Genomic DNA, 23,662 nt, shown 5'->3' with positions numbered 1-23,662 from the left:
CTTCCTTTGAACTCCTCTCTCCTCTATCTTTCTATTTGTGTACATCCATGTCCCAGAAATGCCTTTTAATAATTTAGCTCTGGGGAGTTATTCCCCAGAGTCCTCATGTTCTTTTTTGCCCAGCGTGTTTCCTTGGATTAGGGAGGCTCCAAAATCATGGTTGCAGCTGTCGCCGTGGTCCTGCTACACGTCCTGTGATGCCCTGTCACATCCTGCAACACTCTGCGGTGCCCTGCTATGCCATGAACTACTACAAACTATACTGCAAAACTATTTCTGGTCGCTGTTCCATTATATTATATTGTGACTGTTATTGCCACTATTCATTACACCCCATTCACAACCAGACCCGTCAGACACTGCCTACTAGTCCGAGGTTTCTTCCTAAAAGGGAGTTTTTCCTCGCCACTGTCGCACTGCTTGCTCTTGGGGGATTACTAGAATTGTTGGGTCCTTTTAAATTATTAAGTAAACCAATGAATCTGTAAAGTGTCTTGAGATAACTCTTATTCTGAATTGATACTATAAATAAAATTGAGTTGAATTGCATTGGATTAAGCACTCACTGTCTAATTTGTCATGCCTCATCACCAATTGTCACCAACAGGGACGATTCCAAGATTTTTCAAGTGGGGTGGCTCAGGGGGGTCCAATAATCAGTCAAGGGGGGCCCAGGGGATTTTATCAGAATACACCATAGAATATCTGGTTGAAATATTGGATAGGCTGGAACAACACCATGTAAATGTTTCTACTTCTAAACTGTCCCTTAAAATTTCAAAGAGTACACAGTTGCCATACAATGTGTGTTTAAAGTACATATCCATTTACCAAATGGAAAAACAGCTGTTGGCAGAACAAGCAGCAAAGTGACAGTAGCCTACTCTTATCCAATGAAAATCAAATTTGTCAGATAGACAGCACTCTAGCCCTATGGAGTGGGGCGGCACCAGGGGGGGGCTAATCATATTTCAGGGCAGGCGGGTGGCTAACGTTAGCAATCAAACAATCATAGATAGCTACAACCTTTTTTTATTTGACTGCTAGCTACAAGCTAGCAATCCAACACAACAAAGGCTGTCACTTGAATGGCATTTTGAGCTAACGTTAGCAATCAAACTATCATAGATAGCTAAAACGTTTTTAAATGATTCCCATCTTCTGTTATTATGTGAAAACCACTGCCACAGACTGTATAGGAATAGTTTACCCTTATCACAATAACTCATGTTTTGCATTGAAAATCTTAGTCTGTAAAGTAGGCCTAACAATAGTTGTCAGTTAAATGTAACGTTAGTGGAGTAAAAAGTACAATTTCCTTCAGCATTGTGGTAGACTATAAGAAATAGAGAATTTTATTTGACCACTGGCAGCTATGCAATGAAGACACTAATAAGCAGTATAGTGTGGATTGGATCTCGTCAAATTAACTAGCGTGGCTTCAGTATGAGTTTCTTTAGAGTTATAGCTTCACAATGTGTAGAAAACAGTCTAACAGTGTTTAGTAGACTTGCATTGACTAGCACTAGGACCCAGAGCTCTGGATGATGAACCAACGGCTGCCGAGTCAAACTATAAACTGTAGCGGCCACTCTGAGTCACTTGGCCGCACAGAGGCTGACAGAGCTCCGCTGTGTCTGTGGCGAACACGCCTCACATGTTCACAACCGTAACTTTGAAATAAATTAACTAACCGGAAATAAGCACCCAGACATTCAAACATAAAACGACATGGACTCCAAACGTCAAAGTGGTGAGTAACAGTCTCTCTTTTAATATCACATATTCATATCCGCGAAAAACTACAGTAGGCTAACCATATGGCATGTAATAACTTTGAAAAGAAGTATCCATGAATGTAAAGGTGTATTTTGATTTAAGCACACTTCTAAGGAGATAACGTTAAATTGTTACAAACGCGCGACACAATTCAAAAGAGGAATACCCTACACTAAAATAGCATTAGCCTACATGCTTGTTACAAGGGACACATATTAACGTTTAAAACAACTGCGCTGCAACCGTTTTATTTAATTTGAGTTCCCATTTAAAAAAAAGTGTGAAGGAAAGCGCTATCCGTGAGTAAACCGCCTCGCGCCCTGCTGCTCCCGGTTAGTTGTGTGCTGGAGAGTGATGTCATTTACCTACACGCCGGTTGGTGCGCTGTGTGTGTGGATGGAGGAGATGTCCTCACTCAGGTAGTGATGCAATCTGATACCAACAGAGATTTGCCCCGCTGGAAGCAGCGCTGCTGGAAGTGAAGCAGCAGCAGAAGAAGCTGAATGGCTGCTCTGTTTTCAAATTCCTTCAGGCGACAGTGCTGCAAACAGGAAGCTGCATTATGTGACACCAGGTGATGAAGCTGTGGCCTGAATTGAAAATCAGCCAAACAAGGCTTTCAAGTTATTATCTGAAAGGAAACAGTGGTCATTATCATTCAGTCGTGCTTTGTTAAATCAACCCTGTATTTTGCCTACAGATGCAATAGGCTTATTATGCATATGGTTTACACACTGGGTGCAGCGTTACAGCATACTTATACCTGTGTTGACATTTTGACTTGTAATAGTAGGAGAAGCACAGGTGTCGCTAATAACACTAACAATGGCTGTTGTTGTTTTTTAATAATGGCTGTTTTATTCAAGTGTCCCAGTAAGTCATGACCAAGGGGGTAAGGCAGCCTCCACAAAGCGTACCTCCCATGGCGCCATTTTGATGCTAATAAGCCATCAGGTTCCAGGTTAGCATTTCATTGACTGCCATTCATTTTGGCGCCACTTTCACAGCGCATATCTTTACATCTGAAGTGTTTAAAGACTTTTGTCCATTTGTCCATTGTTTATTTCTAAAGAAATATGACAATATAGGCTATAAAAGGCTCCATTGTGTATCTCACGTTATGGCTTCGTATCAGACCTTTTAGTAAAAATAGGCTAACAATTGTGTCATAAACAAGCAACTTGCTGTCGCATAGTAGACAATTACTATACAGTACAGGATAAGCTCGCAGGCAGTTTTGACTTACATTAGCTGTTTAAGTTTAATTACTAATGTTAACTCAGTGTTTCCACTAGAATTATTTTCAGCTGCGGAGGGGGGTTGTTGAACGTCAAAAATTAACGTTACCTGAAAACAGCGTGTAGTTTTTCTTTTTAACATCTCACATCACACTTTCAGTCACTTTGACCACTGCGGTCAGAAACATTGTGCCTAAATATGAACAATAATGGTGCTGTCAACGGGCTTATCTGCTAATGTTAGCTACCGACTGTTCCCTTGAAACCATCAAGCAAATAGAGGGTACCGTAGGGAGGTTACATGAAACCGGTGATTTGATGTCACCGCTGTTACGACCAGACTCGTTGTAAGTTTGGACTTGATATAAAATGGAACAGTTTAGAGGAACCAAAGCAAAAAGGGAGAAAAGGTCACGGTACACGAAGGGCGTTTTAATTAACATGTAAAGGAATATCAAATTACAACACAAAAAGAGATATATGGGTGCTGCCTATATAAACAAAGTAATTTCTAAACACAACCGAAAGAGCACAGCACCCATTAGCTTACCAAGTTACAAGATTACAAACTTTATAGAACAACTCTTAACAACTCTTAGCAACTGTTAAAGAAATGTTAAACAAACGGGATTGATCTCTACTCTCAGCCACTTGGACTGAGTTCCAGCTGGGCTGATTGCAGGCAGGTGATTGGAAGGTTCCACACAGACCACAACACTAAACAACGCTGATTGGACTGGAACAGGAAAGTGGGCGGAGCCATCATCACAAGGGCCAATCCTCTCTGGGCAACCACACAGCTGACTTTGCATACGCACACACATTTCACATGCTCTGGCTAGAAGCATAAACTAACCTAAAGGCAGGGTTTTTTTAAAACGTTTTTTTTTTTCATCGAATTCAGTGGCAGACCACCATCAACATATCAACATGGAGAAAACACTGGGACTAGCTTTTTAGTTAGCAATAATTAGCCTGTGTCTATGGTATGTCCTTACCTACGCTCTCCATCTCTGCAAGATTGGAAATGATTGAGATTTCTCTTGGCACAGCTACCAGAAGACTTACTACTTTCAGACCCTGAGACCATTATTAATCAGCCATCATTAAATGTGCTGTGACAACTCAAAATATCTTCCATGAAGAAGGCCTCTCAAACACCTGACAAGCTTTGTGGCCAAACAAGTGTGCAGCTGTGCACTAAAAAAGAACATACTCTCACTGTGGAAAAAACAGGAATAGTTGATTATGGTGTTCTGAGCCAATATCACAACAGCTGCAACAAATGGGGAGAGGTTGTACCAATTGAAGGTCTTAAAATGGCTTTTGATAAGGCGTCGTTAGAACTACAGGAGCAACATTTTTGTTTTAACGACTATCACAAGCCTTGACCTCGACCATGGTTCCCTTACATTTCCTTTTCCCTTTCCCTCATCCTCACTCAGCGATCCTCCACCCACCCCCCTCATTCAACTCTGTTTCAGAGTCAGAAAAGGCCCAGAAAAGGCCAGAACTCTTCATTGATTTAATTCTAAGTCGTTGTTCAAAGGGCAGAGGAATTACTTTGCCTCTGTAAACTAAAGTTGAATTATAAGTGTTCTGCTCTGGACCTTGGGCCCTAAGGCCCCAAACTAATCTGACTCCACTCCACTCCCAATTTAGCCTTTTCTCTGCATGTTCGTTGATCCTCAACCAGTATACTGAAATGACTCAAGGAGACGTGATTCTTAGTTAACAGTTTAGTAAACAATATTTAAGGAAAATACAGCGTAAGCACATGGATACGAATTCCTTCAAGACTAAAGTAGCCCTCGCACCAACAGTCTCTTCAGAAGTCTGACTCCCCTATCTCCATCTCGTCCTCTACTTATTCTTTCCTCAAGTTCATACCCCTTTGGGTGTCCAACGCTGGGCCTTCACCCAGTGCCGTCCTCCGGTCTTCCATTTACAGCAGTGCAGCGTCTCTTACCTTTACCCAGGCCAGACATCCTGTTTTTATTTGCAGAAAAACACAAAGTTTCCATACTCCCTCTAGCATCTTCTTCTTTATTTACCGTTTGCAGCTAGCACCACTTCCTCTTTCTCTAGCATGGCTGAACAGTTTGAAACCATAGTAATTTATTCTAAATCTGTAAACTTTTTATGACCCATTTGGCCTTTATGAAGCCTTTTAACACTAGCACTTCTAAGTAAGTCAACACTTATAAGTGATAAAAGACATTTCATATATCAAGACATTAAAAATTGTACAATATTTTCTTCAAAACCCAGAGTGAGCTGTACTGAAAATCTACTGCAGTTGCAGCTTTCTGCAACAGAGATATCCAAAGCAACAGGTCTGTACATGTTGGTGAGGTGTAGTTGGAAACTAATGCTACATTTACACATGGCCGGCTATTTTCATAAACGGACATTTCAACCTCTTCATTTTCAAAAATAACATTGTGCACAGTTGTCAGTTTTCAGAAAAGTGTTTGTTTACACGTACCCGTGTATATATGCCGTCATTCCATCCCTGTAGGTGGCAGTGTAACGAGAGACTCAAGCCCACGTTAGCCAATCAGAATCGCAAAAATAGCATTAGTAGCATCAATAGCAACTAATCACTGCCTCTCTCTTCTCTTCCTCACTTCCTCGGCTGCCTAAACCTCCGGTTGTCTCTGTTTACCTGCAAACATGCAAATGCAGAATTTGAATTCGAAATCTTCGTTCGTAAACGATGGGCACAAATGGAGGAAATTCCCTTCATTTTTCAAAATAACCATGTAGGTGTGAACGGGGTGAAAGCTGATGTGTCGATAACTCTGATACTATACAGGAAAAACACTGGATCATGCTCTGTCCAGCTGACAGTTATCACCACCACCATATCACACCTAAAAAAAAAGTGTGCTTCTTTTCATCTAACTCAAGCAGATCTCAAGGAAATGATTAATATTTTGTGAAAGATGTGTAATGACTTTCTTGCAGAAAGCTAGACTAAAGATCAATCTCGACAAGAAAGCTTTATATTCTAAAATGTTTCTTTCAGCTGGAAGAAAGGGGATTCTTTTTTACACCAAAATGCATCAACATGCGTGGCTTTCCCATGGTCACTGTGGTGGCTTCATACCTGGTGAAACCACAGCACAACAGTCTGGGTTTTAAATTAGACTCATGCTGGCCACAGTATCTGCGCCAGTGTCATCTTCCTGGTTCCTGTGTCTCCTCACCATTATCTATCTGAGGAAAATGATAAGATACAGAAAGAATGTGAAAAAGAGAGAATTTCTTGACTTATTTCCCCCCAGCTGTTTCTTTTCAAAGATGTTGCTAGTTTGGTTTGGGAGGGGACCTTTTGAAGTATAAGACTGAATGCTAACCCCGGGCGAGCAGTGACACCATCTTCTGTTGTCACGAAAATATGAATTACAGGATGCAGAATCTCTGAAGTAGACTTTTGTCTGAGAGGGAGCTGCTGGGGTCTCCAAGACTTGAACTCTGACCTTTGTCTGAAGAGGATGGGTGTCTGGAGATGGGATGGAGGGAGGCAGACGAGGGAAAGGAAGGGAGGGAGAGAAAGAAAGGAGTGGAATGGAGAATGTGGGATCTGGAGGGACCTCAACCTCTGGGAGTGTGGGGGAGGCAGAGGGCGCCTGCTTTAGTGCAAAACAGCAGCTTTATACATTTTGGAGGCTTAACTTGAAAAAGGCATGACAACGCATATGTTTGTGTCAGATAAGTATAATTTGAATGTTACTGTTACAAATTATTGTGTGCCTCAGGCAACAGATTCATTGAAACAACAATTCAATGCAAATGTACTCATATTTCTTCCTAGTCCTAAAGTGTTGGAAAATAAAAAGTTGGGATAGTTTGGATGGGAGCAGCATGTCAGGGAGAAGGTTAGATCTGGACAGGTTAGACGTGTAATGGATGAGAGTCAAAGCCTCAGGTTAGGAGGAGAAAAGTATCTTTTCTCTGTCACTCTGCTGCCCAAAGGCATTTTGTGGTGGGATAAACAGCACCAGCAGTGAGTAGTTTTAGTTGTTTTGTTCTGAGCTGTAACCAAACACGCTAAATCAGTTCAAATGGGAGTCGCATGGCTCAGGTCTCATGACTGACCTTCCTCCTGTCTGCGGACACACAAAAATGTGGGTAAAAGACACAAACACATTTCCCAAAGTACTTTTGTGACTGTATGCTTGCTTTGTATAGGGTTATATCTTCTTTTAAAGAGACAAAAGGTCTATGTGTGTGCTCCCTATAGAGGAGGGGATGTAAGTAAATGTCCATTACCAAATTCAAAAAGAAAATCTGTGCTGTGTGTGTGTGTGTGTGTGTCTGTGTGTGTTTGAGCGTGTGTGTGTGGAATGGGGGGTTACAAAGATCCCTCTGTGGGTGAGACCAACCACAAGCCTCCAGAACAGCTGATTCTCAGCCTCTGAACCCCCCCCCCCTCCTCTACCCCAGAGAGAGAGAAAGAGAGAGAGAGAGAGAGATGAACGCAGACTTGGCGGAGGGAGAGAGACATAATTGAATGGACAGCCTTGACTGTAAAGTTAGACTTCAAGAAACAGAAAATAGACCAAAAGCCTCCTGCTGGCTTTGTTTACTTTGCGATTGATTACTTTGCATCTTGTGTTTTTTCAGCTTGTGTTGCAACATTTCCTGGACATGTAAAGTACAATGGATCAATAGAGAAACTTCTTGAACTGCTAATTCAATAGATAGTGAATAAACTGAGAATGGTGACGGAAAAAATCTGGAAGGAAGTGTGAACAGAGATGGACGGAGAGTTTAGGACGACAGAGGATGTTGGGACCTTTACAGTCTATGGTTGGGACAGAATGAGAAACAGCAGGACGGAGAGAAATGGAAAAAGAGAAAGGGGAAAGCAGGAGGAGGGGGGAGAGTGAAAGGAGGTGAGACCCACAGTAGGATGGAGGAGAGAGTCAAGATCAGGAAGGAGTGGAGGGACGCTTCTGTCGACAGCTAAGACAGGAAACCACAGCTGCTGGCCGAGAAATACTACTACACGAACGCGCACACACACACACACACTCACACTCACACTCACACTCACACTCACACTCACACTCACACTCACACACACTCACACACACAGCTGCTGGAGATATATCCTTTAACTCTGAATGCCCATAGATCGAGACCATGCAGCTGTGTTGCACCACACCCCTCTTTGACTGTGTGTTAGTTCCTGTTTTGTTTTTTGTTCGGGTTTCTGGCATTGTATTGTTTGCTCTGGTCTTGCGGAGCATTGTAGTCATCTAATTTTGGCTCTTGTGGAGACAATAGAGTATTGTCAGACGGGGGGGAGACTAAGGGCTTTTCTCTCACTCTGTCTTCACACTGTGTGTGAGATAAAGAGAGACAGTTTTGATTATTTTGGAATTAAAATATCCCCTCCCCACCCCCATTATCAAAAACTCTTCATTATACCTAGAGAACTTTCCATAAGATCGTCTCTCAATGCAAATCAAACCAGCTATTAAGCTAATTGAAATAAAACCATGCCAATCTCTAGGTATGGTGAAGGGTATGTGATGATATGGGGTTATTTTAATTCCAAAGGCCAAGGGAACTTTATCAGGATGCATAGTATCCTGGCTCCATGAAATTACATCTACATTTACATTTTTCTTACATGGATTTTGACATCTGCTTTGTCACCACTGAGGACGTGGTCAGTTGTCTGTCTACTGTATGGCACATTAGAAATGTTCTTCCTAATAAAAATGAAATGAAACACTTGGTATTGTTCTTTCAGAGTTCATTCAGACTGTAAGAAGGACAAGAGGTCATGAGGGATTTTTTTCAATTCATTCAGGGAGAAGATTTATAAAGGAGGCAGAGTTCTTTCTTAGTGGCTTAAAGAAAACACTTCTCAGTTTTTTTCCCCATGTTGAGGTTTCAGTACCCCTGCTGAAGTGTCGTTGAACTTCTAGTCAACATTGTTTGTGTTTTGGGAGAAGCAACATTGTAAATTTAAAAGTTTTAATGACAAAAATGACAAAGATTTAATGTTTTCCCAAAATACTTTTCTTTGAAGTTTGGAAAAAGCCACTTAAAGAGCATATGGGTCATGGTGAGATAGTACAACCTCCCACTGAAATCCAAACAGAAATGTAATAATTTTAAGGTTAGTAGCTCTTAAACTCGTAATGATCCACTCCATCTGTACAATGGCAGGAATGATACTTTATCATATTAATAGTGGCCAATATCTAGTATTTAATTAAAGGTCAGCTGATTACTCTACTATAGAACTGGAGCATCTGCCTCTCAGTTATCTTATGAATGAATAATCAACTGAATGAACTAACTCAGGCAATCTGGTAACTAGATACTATTCTATCTCTAGTGGAATTACAGATTTTCCTCTTCTCTTTGGCCCCATTTCCTGGAAGCTTCCTGCCCCCTCCTCCTCACCTCCTTTCTTTCTACCCCCCCTCTCTTTTGGCTCTCAGCAGGATGTGTGGCAGAGCTTTTGGAACAATTGTCAAGGTCAACAAAACACAAACACACACAGGATGTCAGCGTTGAACATGAAAACAATTTATTTTTCAAAGACATTTTACAGCTTGAAATGTCCTAACTGAAAGAAGGACAGTATCGTGGTGGTGCAGCAACAAGAGACCAGACTCACTAACACAAAAACACTGACTGGGACAATGAATAGAGCGATGTGTTGGATGCTAAATGTCTCCTCCCTGTCAGCTGTTGCGACAGGCGCTAAGCTGAGTTCCCAAGTGGCTTAATGGCCCTCGTGAACTGCCAGTTTTGTTTGCACTTGCTTGTATGGCCTTGCATGTGTTTGTTAAATTGATATTTGATGCACTTGTTGTAATAGCATAAGAATTTTGAGAGTCTGCAGCGTGGGCCTTTTATGTTGGTGCTTGACGCCAATGAATACATTTATACTATATGGTATATTTCATTCTGCAAACATAATAATAGTCTGTTCTTTTGTGTTTTTTTTCAGTTGTGATGGAGCGACTTGTGAACGAGCTAGGCTCTCTGCTAAAGATGCTGGACAACGAGACGGTCAGTCCTGCCACTGCTGACAAGATGGCCTCCATTCGTAACATCCTGGACTCGATGCAGCTGTCAGGTACAGAATCCCGTCTCAGATGGAGGGGTCATTGTGCATAACATCTCTGGTATTTCTCACCTTATAAGCATCTTTAGGTGCAGTGATGTGACAAACACCTTTTAAACTTTAGTAATTCACAGCAACAACAATGGTAATATTTATTTTGGATGTGATTTTTACAGTTGGCAAAACATAGCTTCCATTAATTATAGTACAGTGTGAAAAACAACACACATATTTGTTTATATAGTTAATTCATGCGACCCAAAGCATTACATTTATTTTTCCAAACCCATTTTTATTCTTTCATTGGGCCTGAATTGAGTCTTCTTGTATCAGTAAGTAAGCACTTCATTTCAAGCTGCTGAGGGTTGACACATGAAAGGCACAAAATGTCATTTAACAAGGACTTCATGTCAAATGTCTAACAGGGAAAAGTACATGTGTTAAATGAGGCATAACTACAAATGAGATTTTGTTTTTTATTTAATGTGATTTGAGCAAGCATGCTTTTGTTTTTCCAGCTTCATCCTGCGACTAGGCCCGTAATAAGACAATGTAGTGCCCCTGGGGACTATACCTAAAAGGGCCCCCCCCCCTATACATTTGCACGTACTTGTGGACCAACTCAACTCTGACAGATTGGGGAGGGGGAGTGATAGTGGTCATCTAATCTTAATTTATTTATTATTTATTTTCATTATTAGTGTGAAATAAGTGTTCATAAACAAGTAATGAATGGTCAACAATTTCAAGTGAATAATATAACAATTTACGAAAAATATTTTTACAGCCTGTGTCTTGTTGTGCCCCCCCAATTGGTTTTGAGTGATTGGTGCCTCTGGTCACTGGCCCAGTTGCCCTTGTGGATAATCCGGGCATGCCTGCGACACATGAATTCAGTGTGACTCTTGCAGCTGAAGCATTTCTGAGTTGAGCAATTGGCTCAAGGTCACTACAACAGTATTTATTCAGAAAAGACAATGCATTACTTACAACCATACTGCAACCGCACATCACTGCATAAGTACTGTAATTGTATTGCTTTAAGAAACATGCACATGGACATCAAATCTTATCGAGGTCTTTACAGTAGATCCTTTTTTATCTCTGAGATGCAGGATGTCAGAGAGGATAAAGGGATTGCAGTAAGAGGATAATGAAATGTAAAGTTAAGAGAGGATAATGACAGGAGGTTAAAGAAAGGAGAAAATCAAAGCATCCTGATAGTAACACATACTCACAATTGTTTGAATGGACCCAGACTGCCCTGCCCATACTCTCTTCAGGTTTTTACAAAGCAAATTAGCATATTTCATTTCAATTCAGCTTTTTACAGCCAAATACCTTGAGCATTTATTTCTTAATTTGATTCGAGTGGTTTAGCAAACTTTCACGTGTATTTTATGACTTTAGTTATCTTTGTTCTTACGGTACAAAGATTTGCAAGCTCCAACTTGCGCTCCTTTGTGGTCTGACTTACAAACTTAGGTCTCCATACAATTTCATACAATATTTGTCTAAAGATGCAGATTGTCCAGTATTGATACTCACTGAGCACTCTCTGAGCACTGACTCTCCCGACCTAAGCATACACATGCACAATCCTAACCCTAACTTTGATCCTCTTTTATAACCCCTAATTCATCTTTTCCACAGTCAACAGATCAGACCTCTATGTGAACAGCTGTCTCTATGGCAACGGCACTAGTTTTGTAGAGTCTCTGTTTGAGGATTTTGGTGAGTAGACCTTCGAACCAGTTCAGTGTTATGAAGACTTAGTTAATTAGAAAATAGTGTTTATTTCCAATCATCATACCACAACATCTACAAAATGTACAATATTATAAAATGTATTATATATTATAGTTACGGTAACATGAATCCTCTTCCAGACTGTGATCTGCACATGCTCAGTGTGTCTCCAGTGGAGCAGAAAGAGCCCAAAGACGAAGAGGAGAAGACTCATCCCAATAAATCTGTAAGTCATCTAGAGTATCCACCTGTCAGTCCATCTGTTGTCCTGGAAACCAAAACTTTGGTTTAACTTTCACCTCAGACGCCGACTGACACGCCCCCACCTCCTTTGCCAACAACCCCCCTACCTGATGACTACTATGAAGAGGCTGTTCCTCTACATCCTGGATCCACCCCTCAGTACTTCACTACCAACATGAACAGTTCAGTAAAACTCCAAAACACAGATTTGCACACACATTAAATATTGTAACCTACTGAATTATTAGAGGTTTTTCTTTTATCTCATCTCAACTCTTCCGCTCCTCTATTGCAGCTTCTAGGAACTCTGTGGAAGATGCCTACTATGAAGATGCAGACAATAACTACCCCATTACCAGGATTAATGGGCCGCCTAAAAACTCCTGTGAGTCTACCCTCTCTTGTGCTTACTCACGTTAGCAATTCAAATAGACAGATATAAACAGAGGCATGTTCTGGTTGGAAGTAAGTAGAATACACGAATGAACAGAACCAGAAGTTGTTATAAATAAACAATACATGTTATTTTTTGATGCTCAGACAATGACTCCGATGCTCTGAGCAGCTCCTACGAGTCTTACGAGGAAGAAGAAGAAGAGGCCAAAGGGCGAGAACAACCTCAGCAATGGACGGCTGAGGAGAGTCCCGATGGACCAGTGAAAGACTGCCGCATCTGTGCCTTCCTGCTGCGAAAGAAACGCTTTGGCCAATGGGCTAAACAGCTCATTGTTGTCCGAGACAACAAACTGCAGGTAAACAGAGCTGCTCATGTGTCTTTATTTAAACTTTCAAACCAAAGGTTCTAATGTAATATCTGGTGTTATTTGGGGCTAATTTATGTACAAAGTGATCAAATAGAATCAATCGATACATCAAAGTCATTTTTTTGCGACTTGGAGTTACAGTATCTCAATATCTCTCCTTTACAGTGCTATAAGAGCATCAAAGAGAGCTCTCCCCACACAGAGCTCCCGCTGAATCTGTGTAACGTCATCTACGTCCCAAAGGAAGGCCGGAAAAAGAGACATGAGTTGCGTTTCTCATTGCCTGGAGGAGAGGCTCTAGTCCTGGCTGTTCAGAGTAAAGAGCAGGCCCAGCGGTGGCTCAAGGTAACTATATGCCCTATAGCAGAGAGCTGGTGCCAAGACAGACAGTGGGGCAGGACAAGGGGGGATAGGGCTGGGGGGACAACACAGGGTGGTTTTATATTTAATATTTTCTTTTTCTGGAACCAGGTGGTTCAAGATGTTGGCAGCCAATGTAGCAACACTGAAGGACCAGATGGATCAACTTCTCCAATCATACAGAGGAAGTTGGAGCTTGACAAGGTACGCGCAAATTTGTCTGCATGTAGTGTGTTTATCTACAGTATTTGACAGTAATGACTTTTACTGTAATATGTATTTTTTTTAATTTACTGAGGTGTGTTTCATTCTGAATCTATACTCTAGTTTTTACATTTCAATGTCTGTCGCTGACATCAGCTTTTTCAGCCCACGCATGACACAACTGTTCCTTTGGCCTCTAGTTGTAAGCAGTGAGTGAGGTGACATTATTGCGGTTGCTGAGCTGGCCAGTTTTCAAAGCATTTCATACCACTTCATACTTCAAACAAGGTTTTGGCACACAGACGCAGAGCCAACGAGCTGAATGTATGGTGACATGGCGGTTACACCCAGATGGCAGAATATGTTTAAAAATACATAAAGTAAATAAACCATACATCAAGAAACTTCTGTCATTTTTGTTGACATGATTTTGCTCAGTTAAAGCGCAGAGGGATTTGTCAGAATAAGGTAGATATACGTGATGATATGTATCATTCCTCTCCTCTTTTTTTAACAAGGAAAGATAAGTTATAAAGGTTTCTCCTTTTTTACCAGGTGTTGCAGTGTGACCGGCAAGCATCAGACTCAGACAGCGGGCCGACAGCAGAGAATCAGTCCACTGTACAGGGACCAGGACGGGACACCATAGACTCACTGAGTAGGTTAACCTTCCTAAGACAAAAATGATTGATTATTATCGACTCTTTTATAATTCTTGTTTCAGTTAGTCAAGCTGAGGGATACAGCAGACTACTCATATTTGCTATATTGCTCTACTTGCTACCCACAACTGGTCAAGTTCAGTTAATAATGGGCCGGGTAAGCTAGCACCCGAATCCCATTCTATTGGATACATTTATGTAACAACACAGAGCTTAAAGATTAGTCATAACTATTTATGTTGAACATGAAATGAAAAGAGATAAATAAAGTTTATATGTTTAAATGTTCAAACATGTTTCTGTGAAACTGTATTTATAAAGATGTTGATTCACCTTCTTTTTGGACGTTGTAGTTTGTGGTGCTGTTAGACTCTTTTGTCATAATGCTGAGAGGCTTTTCCATTTTCTACATATTTCCATCCCACTATCCCATATCAATTAGGATAGCCATAATATTGCAAACACTTATTGCTGTTAATTAAAACCTACAATATTAAAGATAAATTGTTGTTGTGCAAAAGTGCTAATATTAGTATTAGTGGCCTCTGAATATAACCTATACCTAAAACCAAGTTTTAACCCTCAAATGGTCCTTGAAGGAAGTGAACGCTAAAATTTCCTTGATTTCCAAACAAATGACCTCACAGTGCTGAACTCGTCCCCGCAAGCACACACACACACACACACACACACACACACACACACACACACACACACACACCTTTATAAGAGTCTGATAAAATGCATGTACACTATTGTTTGTTTTTTTGTAGCTACAAAATCAGGAAGGATAAACCAAGCGATCCTGGGTCAGAATATAGGTCAAACATAGTCATGTTGTTTCGATGTTGTTACAACCTGTTTACTGTCCGTGCGGCTCTGAACCTAAAGAGGCACGAGAGAGAGGGAGAGACAGGAAGTGAGGCATGGACAGATATGACATCCTTCCTGTCCTCTTCCTTCCTGCGATTGTCTCCCACTGACATCATAGGAAGTAGGGTGGACAGAACGCTGCGGCACCTGGTACATGCAATTTGGACATTCAAACACTTTAGGGATATGCTGAATAAATAAAAGACATCTATGTAATTAAATATAATATATTATTTTTTAATTCTAAAAGTACAATGAGTCCTGAATAAGTGGTTTACACAAAAATGTCCACTTGAACACTTTTTTTCTCGTCCACTTTACATTACAAGTTTTATTTGAATGTAATTGTAAATGTGTTTTTTTGTATTAGAAAGTATTATTTAACACAAACCTAGAAAGAAGCTACAGTGATGCGGTCTATATGTTGGTATATCAAGTGCTCCTCGACTCCACGAACACATTATCAGCCCCAGCCCAGGCTGACCGGGATATGTTTGATTCCAGACAGGGGGAAGCGTGGAGCATTCTCAGAGCTGACGGGGTCGATGAGCCGAGCAGCTGGGAAGAAAATTAATCGGATCATCACTTTCTCCAAACGGAAACCTCCTTTACCGGGAGAGCCTCCCTCGTCCTCTGGTCATCATGACAACCCACGCTGTGGTGAGGACACACATTGATCAAGACGATATTTGGTTGATTGACTGCCTGGTTGGTTAGTTTGTGGATTGCTTTTTGAAGTGACTGATAGATTATTTGTCTATGTATTTGCAATTTCAAATTAGTTTGGTTTGAGACAAGTTGATGCAGATGATATACAATCCAAATAGGTTAGAAAGGCTGTGGGCAAAAACCATCATTGTGCTGTAAAAGTATTGTTTCATAATTCAGAATTGTATTTTGTTAAACTGCTTATTATAGCTATACTCTATACTACATACACCCTTTATTTACACTTCTAAACACATTAAGAAACAGACACAAGTGTGCTGAGTTTACATCATGATAGGTTAAAAAGAATATATATGTATGAGTGTATAGCAAATAAACTAGTCTTTCACTTTCAAATGCCTCCTGTCTTTTTCCGCAGGCTTCCTCAGTGTGTGTCTGAGTGGCTCTTGGAAGGAGCGTTGGTGTGTTGTGCGAGGAGGTAGCCTGTACCTGCAGAAGGACCCCGGGGACCGGCGCCCACCAGTCGCTGTGGTGCCGCTCCAAGGTGCAGAGGTGGTGACTGGAAGCCTCGGCCCCAAACATCCCTTCTCTTTCTGCATCCTGCAGGCGGGCAGTGAACTAGCATCTTTAGAGGTAATGTATCAAAAGATACATTTGAACTGGTAGAGGAGTTTTAATGTAGGCAGATTGATGCTTTTTATGTAGACACAGATGAGACAGAAAGTTTAACATGTGCACAGGGCAGACACACCTACATTTTTCTCCAAACCAAGTACCTGTGTGTGTGTGTGTGTGTGTGTTGGGTGTGGTGTGTGTGTGTGTGTGTGTGTGTGTTGTGTGTGTGTTGTGTGTGTGTGGGTGTGTGTTGTGTGTGGTGTGGTGTGTGTGGTGTGTGGGTGTGTGTGTGTGGTGTGTGTGGTGTGTGTTGTGTGGTGGTGTGTGTGTGTGTGTGTGTGTGTGTGTTGTGTGTGTGTGTGGTGTGTGTGTGTGTGTGGGTGTGTGTGGGTGTGTGTGTGTGTGTGGTGTGTGTCCCCATCAGGCCAGCTGCTCAGAGGATCTTGGCCGCTGGCTGGGTGTGTTGTTTGCAGAGACCGGCAGCACCACTCTCCCTGAAGAACTGCACTATGACTACATCGACGTTGATACGCTCACTGACATCCGGCACGCTGCCAGACACTCCTTTCAGTGAGTCACTTCCTACAGTATAGTTTGTCCTACAGTAGTCCTACAGTAGTTTGTGTGTTTCAGCATGTACCATATGTATCCAGAGTTTTCGGTCTCTCTCTGTTTCATGGACTTCTATGCTGAAATACATCTGTCTCTGTTTTCTTCCTCTCAGGTGGGCCACTACCACTGCAACTTCCTCCAGCAGTGCCTCGACAGACTCCAGAACATATGATGAGGTCTATGAAAGTGTTGTGGTGAGGAAACATCATGTGTGCTAGTGATAAAATACAATATCATTAAACATGAAGACGCTTTAAAACCTTTTGAGTCTTTATCTGCTGCTTGACTTTTCCCGCTGATCCTTTCGTCTTCCTATGTTCAGTTGCAGGTTTATCTGAAATCACTAAAATTATTATTATTTTGCAGTTTGTGGGTGGATGTTCAGAATTAAACATGAGTAAATTACACATAAATCTTCCTTCATGGCTTTTGCTGTACAGTTGTAGTTATATATACATACTGTATATATCCTGTAGATGCATTAAAATAAAATGTACTTGTTTGTTCCAAAGGAGGGGGATGTTGAGAGCAGAACTGGACCGGTGAGACGTCATGCCTCCTTCTCCAGCAGGGACTCTGAAAAAACTGAGCAACAGGCCGCCGTCAAAAGACACGCCTCCAGTGAGTCTCCGTTGTTTTTTTATAATTGATTAGACTGGCTACATGAAAATGATATGATAGAAAATGTGGCTGAAAATTGTTAGATACGTTACATCTGGCTCCCCCTGCTCATGATTGCGGTGAAAGTTTGTCAAAATGAATAGTTAACTAGCTCAATGACAGTTTTCCTCATCATATACATAGCATATATAGCATAGGTTTATTTATTTTCTGCCATGTATTGTGTTAGATGTAAATCAGTATGGACGGTATGGGAAGACGCGTGCAGAAGAGGACGCCAGGCGGTACCTGACTCAGAAAGAAGAGCTGGAGAAGCAAAAGGAAGAGCTCAGACATGCACTGATTTCCTTCCGCAGGGAAAAGAAGGAGGTGAAAGAGGAGATGAAGAGTGTTACAGGTCAGAGACAAATCCCACGCAGCACTGTTTAAACTTTAGCTTTGTAGCATACTAGTGTGTGTGTGTGGTGTGTGTGTGTGTTGTGTGGTGTGTGTGTGTGTGTGTGTTGTGTGTGTTGTGTGTGTTTTGTGTGTGGTGTGTGTGTGTGTGTGTGTGTGTGTGTGTGTGTGTGTGTGTGGGTGTGTGTGTGTGTGTGTGTGTGTGTGTGTGTGTGGTGTGTGTGTGTGTGTGTGTTGTGTGTGTGTGTGTGTGTTGTGTGTGTGTGTGTGTGTGTGTGTGTGTGTGTGTGTGTTGTGTGTGTGTGTGTGTGTGGTGTGTGTGTGTGTTTGTGTGTGTGTTGGTGTGTTGTGTGTATGTCATGTCTGAACAGCGGTTAGCCAAACTGGAGATGTTGTGTAAACAAAAAGAAGAGGAGAGGGTAGAGCTGGAGCTCAGACTGACAGAGGTCAAAGAAAACCTGAAGAAATCATTAGCTAGAGGAGCACTGGTTCCTCCCACTGACACCAAGATCAGCATCAAGGTACAGCAGAGATGCTCGCCTGAAACATTCTTATAGAATTATATTATAGAATTTTCTCATAAAATGTCAAGAGAAAATCCTTCATACTGTATATTTGCCCTGTTCTCTGGTAAATGTCAGATTCTGAAAGTGCATTTAGGTGGCAGACATGTCCCATCACTGGATTTTAATTCTAAATTTCAGTGTGCATGTATCTTTTCAGATGTATCATTTCTGTCGAATACTTGGACATCTTGGAATATGCGCTTATTCACCTTCTTGCTGAGAGTTAGATGAGACACGCTCATGTCTGCCTGCTAAATATGAAGCTACAGCCTGCAGCAAAATCTTCTTGTGTGTTTAATCCTTACAAAAACCAAAGCCTAAAATTGAGTCTCCTCTGGATGCATGGCCAACTCATGTTGACAACAAGACTACCAGGAAGTTACTTCTCCTGGCCACAAAATAGTTTATTATCAAGCTATCTAATTATTGCCCAAACTCTTTGACTTTTTCTTTGAATGATTGAACTCAGGCATTTGTGTTTGTGTGTACAGGCACAGGGCAGCAAGGTTGAAAAGGTTTACAATGAGACTTTGCCGATCAACTCAGCATCGGAGCTTCGTAAACGCCCTCCGTCTTTTCACGCCTCCTCCAAGGGGAACGTAATGCAGAAGGCAAAGGTAGGGCGTTTGTTTGTTTATATGAGTAAGTTTGTGTGTGTGTGTGTGTGTGTGTTTTATGTTTTCCTCACTATGTGCTGTGTCATGGCTTCCAGGAGTGGGAGTCAAAGAAGGTGACCTAGACTGAACATAAACGGGTTGACCGATGGATTCATGGAGAGAGAAAACTGAGCTGTGACAGAAGGATGTGTAAAAGAAGAAATCGATGAAGATAGCTGGCACTGGGAAGAAGAGGGAAAAGAAGAAGAGGAGGAGAGAGGGGAAGAGGATAGACCCTGACACAATCTTTCCTCCCCTTACCTATCAAGAAAAAGAGGAAACTTTGCAAGGACAGGTCCTGTCTCAACCACTGTAAATAGGACAGACTTCACTGATATACCAGTACAGTATTAATGTGGATCACTATGAACATGAAATGTATACGTTTGTGTAAGTTTGCATGTCTGTTTACATTTGCACAGGGTGCAGAACATGAAAATGTGATTATTTCATAGAAATTCATCGCAAAGGGAGAGTGTGGTGTATCAACACTAAGTTCAGGCAAGACTTCCACTGATTTTATTCCTATTTTTAGGACGTTAATGTAACATGAAAAAACTAAAGTAAAGAAATGATTATTATGACCTTAAGTTATCTTTATTAGTGAGAGAATTATCCCACATCTTGTTAGGTGTGTTAAACCATTAAGAAAGTATATTGAGTATGACACTGTTCCTAAAAACAAATGAGTAAATGTTTATTATTGCAATGTGAAACCGTTGTTTTTTAACCATTACATGTGTATTTTTTTATATTTGCCTATTGCACTTTATTTTGTTGTAATTTGTGTCTTGGAAATTAGCCCTAGCCCCCCAATACAGACTTGTGAGGATAAAGGCCTGTGTCTGCTTTCATCACAGAGATATTAACATACACACATGTTGGAGTAAATTATACTTTATCAAAAAACTTTGTACACTGGACTGTTTGTGTGTTTCAAATTTACTCTAAGAAACCAACAGCAGAATCACAACTGTGATATGTGAACGCCATCTAGTGGAGTTAAACTTGGTACTTTGAACATTGTTGGGGTGTCAAACTTCCACACTTTTGCAGATAGTATACACAAAATCAATTTAATTTACCAGTTTGTACTAACTGACAATGATACAATACTTTTATAGTTATACTTTCCTGATGTGTCCATAGAGCTTATTGAGAATTAGTCTGAATTATTTTCAGTTCTGGGCTGCTCTTCCATTTCCTGTCTGTTGTGGGAGAACATACCTAATAATAATGTGTAAGTATGCATACTGACTGAGCCCAAATATTTGTTATGTTTGTGATTGTGGGAATATGTAAATGTAATGATGTTTGCATGTTTACATGTATTACATTGCATTACATTTTGAGTATCGTTTACTTTGTTACATTTTGGTGTCTATGGGTAAAGCCCTGTGTGTTGACTGCACCTTTAATGCAGGTGAGCGCCTCCCAATACGTTTGGCACGCGGGGGAGAGTGAACAGGCTTTTGACCGCAGTGAAAGTGTTCGTTTTGAAAGTTAAAACGAAGAAAACATTTGTTTGACAAAAATACGTTCTGAAGTTTGGAAGTGTTAACACCTTTTTTCTTTCAATCCATGTTTTACTTTTGGAGTTGTAAACGCGATCCGCAGTAGGCTAATTAGAATTGTTTGAATCACGCGTCCCGAAAATGACCCTACACAGACACCATTGGATTACCAAAATAATTTACTCAATCTGAAGGATTATATGGACATTGATTTCTTCAATTCGAAGGGATGGAGTTTTGCTTTGGGATCGGACAAGTTGCTGTTGGAGGAAAATGAGTCATCAAAGAGAATGATCTAAGAGCACAGTAAGTAGATTTTTTCTACACTTCGATTCTTTCAAATGTGACCCTGATGTAACAGTCTACGGTGTGAACATATTACATCCTCAAAACCCGTGTGAACCTTCTGAAATGACACAAAGGTGGAAAAAGTTCTGCTGAATTGCTCTGTATGGTTTGATACAAAATCCTACTTGAAAAATTCGATATATATCCCTTGTGGTGCATGGGTTATATCATATTTTCCCAGCGTCTCTCTGAAAGTTTTGTCTCATAGGCCTACCAGTACAATGGAGGTGAATGAAATCCCATTTGGTGCAAAGCATTAAAACACATTTACAAATATTTCTTTACAAAAAATCTATTCTATTCAACTCCATTGTAGTGAGGGAGATCTGTGGTGGCAATCACAAATCAAATGAAAACCCAAACCATGTGCATATGTAGTTGCCCTAGAGCAGTGTGCAGTGACGGTTTTCTACCCATTCAGTGGATTTAATCTCTAATATTGATGAATACTAGACTCAAAGCATTTTGAACTAACATTAGGATACATCAACACAGGTGCAGATGGGGAAAAAAATCAACAAAACAAGGCAAGAATTTCTTTAGAAATAGTTTATTTAGTGCATTTCTAGTTTGTTCACGGCAGGAACCAATTTATGAAGTTAGTCTGTGCTCCCATTGGTCCAGGTGGTTGTGGTCCAACACCATTCATGTTCCGGTGCAATACTATTGGTCCAGTAGTGTTCCAGCACCCTCCCATTGGTTCACTAGTGTTCTGGTATGACACTATTGGCTCACTAGTGTTCTCTTTAGGTCAGAAACACTTACAGTAAGACCTGAAAAAAACTGACCTTCAGCATGCTGCTACTGAGCAGAGGTCCACAAGCTTCCATGCAACAAACAAACAAACAAACAAACAGCAAGGGACAACTAACAACAAACGCAAAGATAAACAATAGTATTGCTTGTAAGAAGTAAGCATGGAAGCATATACAGTAAACCTTACTTTAACCTGCTAAAGCCCTCAGGACGTTTGTCTGATATATAACAGATCTTAAAAAGGTAAAATCCTCCCCCCCCCCACACACACACAGACATACACACACCACAACAAAGCATGCAGACACACAATCTCGCTTACCCACTGCAAGAACAGCGTGTACTTGACACACACACACGCACACACACACACACACACACCACACACACACACACACACAACACACACACACACACACACACACACACACACACCTGCATGCAAAAATGATCAGTCCTCATATGTGTACAAGGAATATGTTTGTCATTTTTAAAAATATGACAAACCCATGAGCTCTGTGTAAACATAGCATACGGTAGAATAGATAAAGACTTCCTTCCTCTCTCTGAATTCTTGTCACTTTCCTTATCACTGCAAATAACTTGGTTAATACTTGGACTCTTTGGTTCTCTGTAACAGTCTGTTTTTCTGACTGTGACTGACTGACTCTCTCTCTATTATAATCCCGCTTTTCTTCCCTTCTGTCTGGTTATGATACAGCAGGAAGGGTAGTTCATGGAAAAGATTCACAGGTCCTATAGTCTGCAGACCAGATCAGCAGAGCCAGACGGATTGATTGTCCTTGATTTATTTACATCACAGTCAGTCACAGGGGGTCCGTTAAGTGGAAGAACACATTCCGGTCCTCCTTCATTTTCTCCTCGGCGCCTCCTGCCCCTCACCACTGATGTGTGGGCATGTCGGCCTGAGATCTGGTGTTGTGTGGTGTGTGTGTGTGGTGTTGTGTGTGTGTGTGTGTGTGTGTGTGGGTGGTGGTGTGGGTGTGTGTGTGTGTGGTGGTTGTGGTGTGTGTGTGTGTGTGTGTGTGTGTGTGTGTGTGTGTGTGTGTGTGTGTGTGGGTGTGTGTGAGAGAGAGAGAGGTGCAGGGCTATGATAAATCATTGTTGCTGGGCGACTTTCCTCCGCCGTTAAGTAGTGCCGAAGCGCTGCGATCCTTGGTTGGTGTGCCGCTGCCTGACCGTGAGAGTTTGTCAGGTCATGGAGGGAAGGCTCCTATACATGGCCACTGTGCGGCACACACACACAACAACAACACACAAAGAATAATAATGAAATTGTTAGTTAAGTTATTGGTTTAACTGAAAAAACATGTTTGGTATGCACGCCTTGTTCAGGCAGTTCGGTACATTTAGTTCCCCCGCACATCCATGACTGAGAGGTTTGCTTTGGAACTAGAGCATAATTTAATTCTGGTTTTAGAACAAGTTCTGACTTTACTGCCAAAGGGGAATTTCTGCAATGTTCAGCAGTAATGTAAAGATCAATATACACTCACCTATAGGATTATTAGGAATACCATACTAATACTGTGTTTGACCCCCTTTCGCCTTCAGAACGGCCTTAATTCTACATGGCATGGATTCAACAAGGTGCTGAAAGCATTCTTTAGGGCACGAAGCTCCCGTTCCACCACATCCCAAAGATGCTCTATTGGGTTGAGATCTGGTGACTGTGGGGGCCATTTTAGTACACTGAACTTATTGTAATGTTCAAGAAACCAATTTGAAATGATTCAAGCTTTGTGACATGGTGCATTATCCTGCTGGAAGTAGCCATCAGAGGATGGATACATGGTGGCCATAAAGGGATGGACATGGTCAGAAACAATGCTCAAGTAGGCCGTGACAATTAAACGATGCCCAATTGGCACTAAGGGGCCTAAAGTGCGCCAAGAAAACATTCCCTTACACCAT

The 23,662-nt window shown here is 41.2% G+C and overlaps 2 protein-coding genes across 4 annotated transcripts in view; one reads left to right on the top strand and one right to left on the bottom strand.

Annotated features, from left to right (window-relative positions):
- Positions 1 to 1,566: 1,566 nt before the first annotated feature.
- afap1l1b (actin filament associated protein 1-like 1b) lies at positions 1,567 to 20,032 on the top strand. The gene is made up of 19 exons (XM_032534094.1): positions 1,567 to 1,753; positions 10,003 to 10,131; positions 11,773 to 11,853; positions 12,009 to 12,094; positions 12,173 to 12,293; positions 12,407 to 12,496; positions 12,652 to 12,863; positions 13,041 to 13,220; positions 13,347 to 13,439; positions 13,995 to 14,097; positions 15,479 to 15,634; positions 16,062 to 16,276; positions 16,683 to 16,828; positions 16,983 to 17,064; positions 17,383 to 17,491; positions 17,721 to 17,891; positions 18,242 to 18,408; positions 18,945 to 19,070; positions 19,166 to 20,032. The coding sequence occupies exons 1-19, from the start codon at positions 1,732 to 1,734 to the stop codon at positions 19,190 to 19,192; spliced, it is 2,316 nt and encodes a 771-aa protein (XP_032389985.1). The 5' UTR covers positions 1,567 to 1,731; the 3' UTR covers positions 19,193 to 20,032.
- A 1,477-nt stretch (positions 20,033 to 21,509) lies between these two features.
- fgf13b (fibroblast growth factor 13b) overlaps positions 21,510 to 23,662 on the bottom strand; it is a 23,554-nt gene continuing 21,401 nt past the window's right edge. For all 3 annotated transcript variants that reach the window (XM_032534110.1, XM_032534111.1, XM_032534109.1), the window contains exon 5: positions 21,510 to 22,974. In XM_032534110.1, the coding sequence (XP_032390001.1) occupies positions 22,940 to 22,974 (35 nt within the window). In that variant the 3' untranslated portion in view covers positions 21,510 to 22,939. The remainder of the gene's footprint in view (positions 22,975 to 23,662) is intronic.

The sequence above is a fragment of the Etheostoma spectabile genome, chromosome 13 (assembly GCF_008692095.1).
Source record: "Etheostoma spectabile isolate EspeVRDwgs_2016 chromosome 13, UIUC_Espe_1.0, whole genome shotgun sequence".
Lineage (NCBI taxonomy): Eukaryota > Metazoa > Chordata > Actinopteri > Perciformes > Percidae > Etheostoma > Etheostoma spectabile.
This window is presented reverse-complemented; position numbering and strand designations above follow the sequence as displayed.

Bases quoted from the DNA above. Each gene is read 5' to 3' on its own strand.
- afap1l1b (XM_032534094.1), top strand. From the start codon at position 1,732: ATGGACTCCAAACGTCAAAGTG. The intron at 12,095-12,172 runs GTAAGTCATCTA...CTTTCACCTCAG, and splicing joins AGACTCATCCCAATAAATCT to ACGCCGACTGACACGCCCCC. The intron at 14,098-15,478 runs GTAGGTTAACCT...GTTTGATTCCAG, and splicing joins GGACACCATAGACTCACTGA to ACAGGGGGAAGCGTGGAGCA.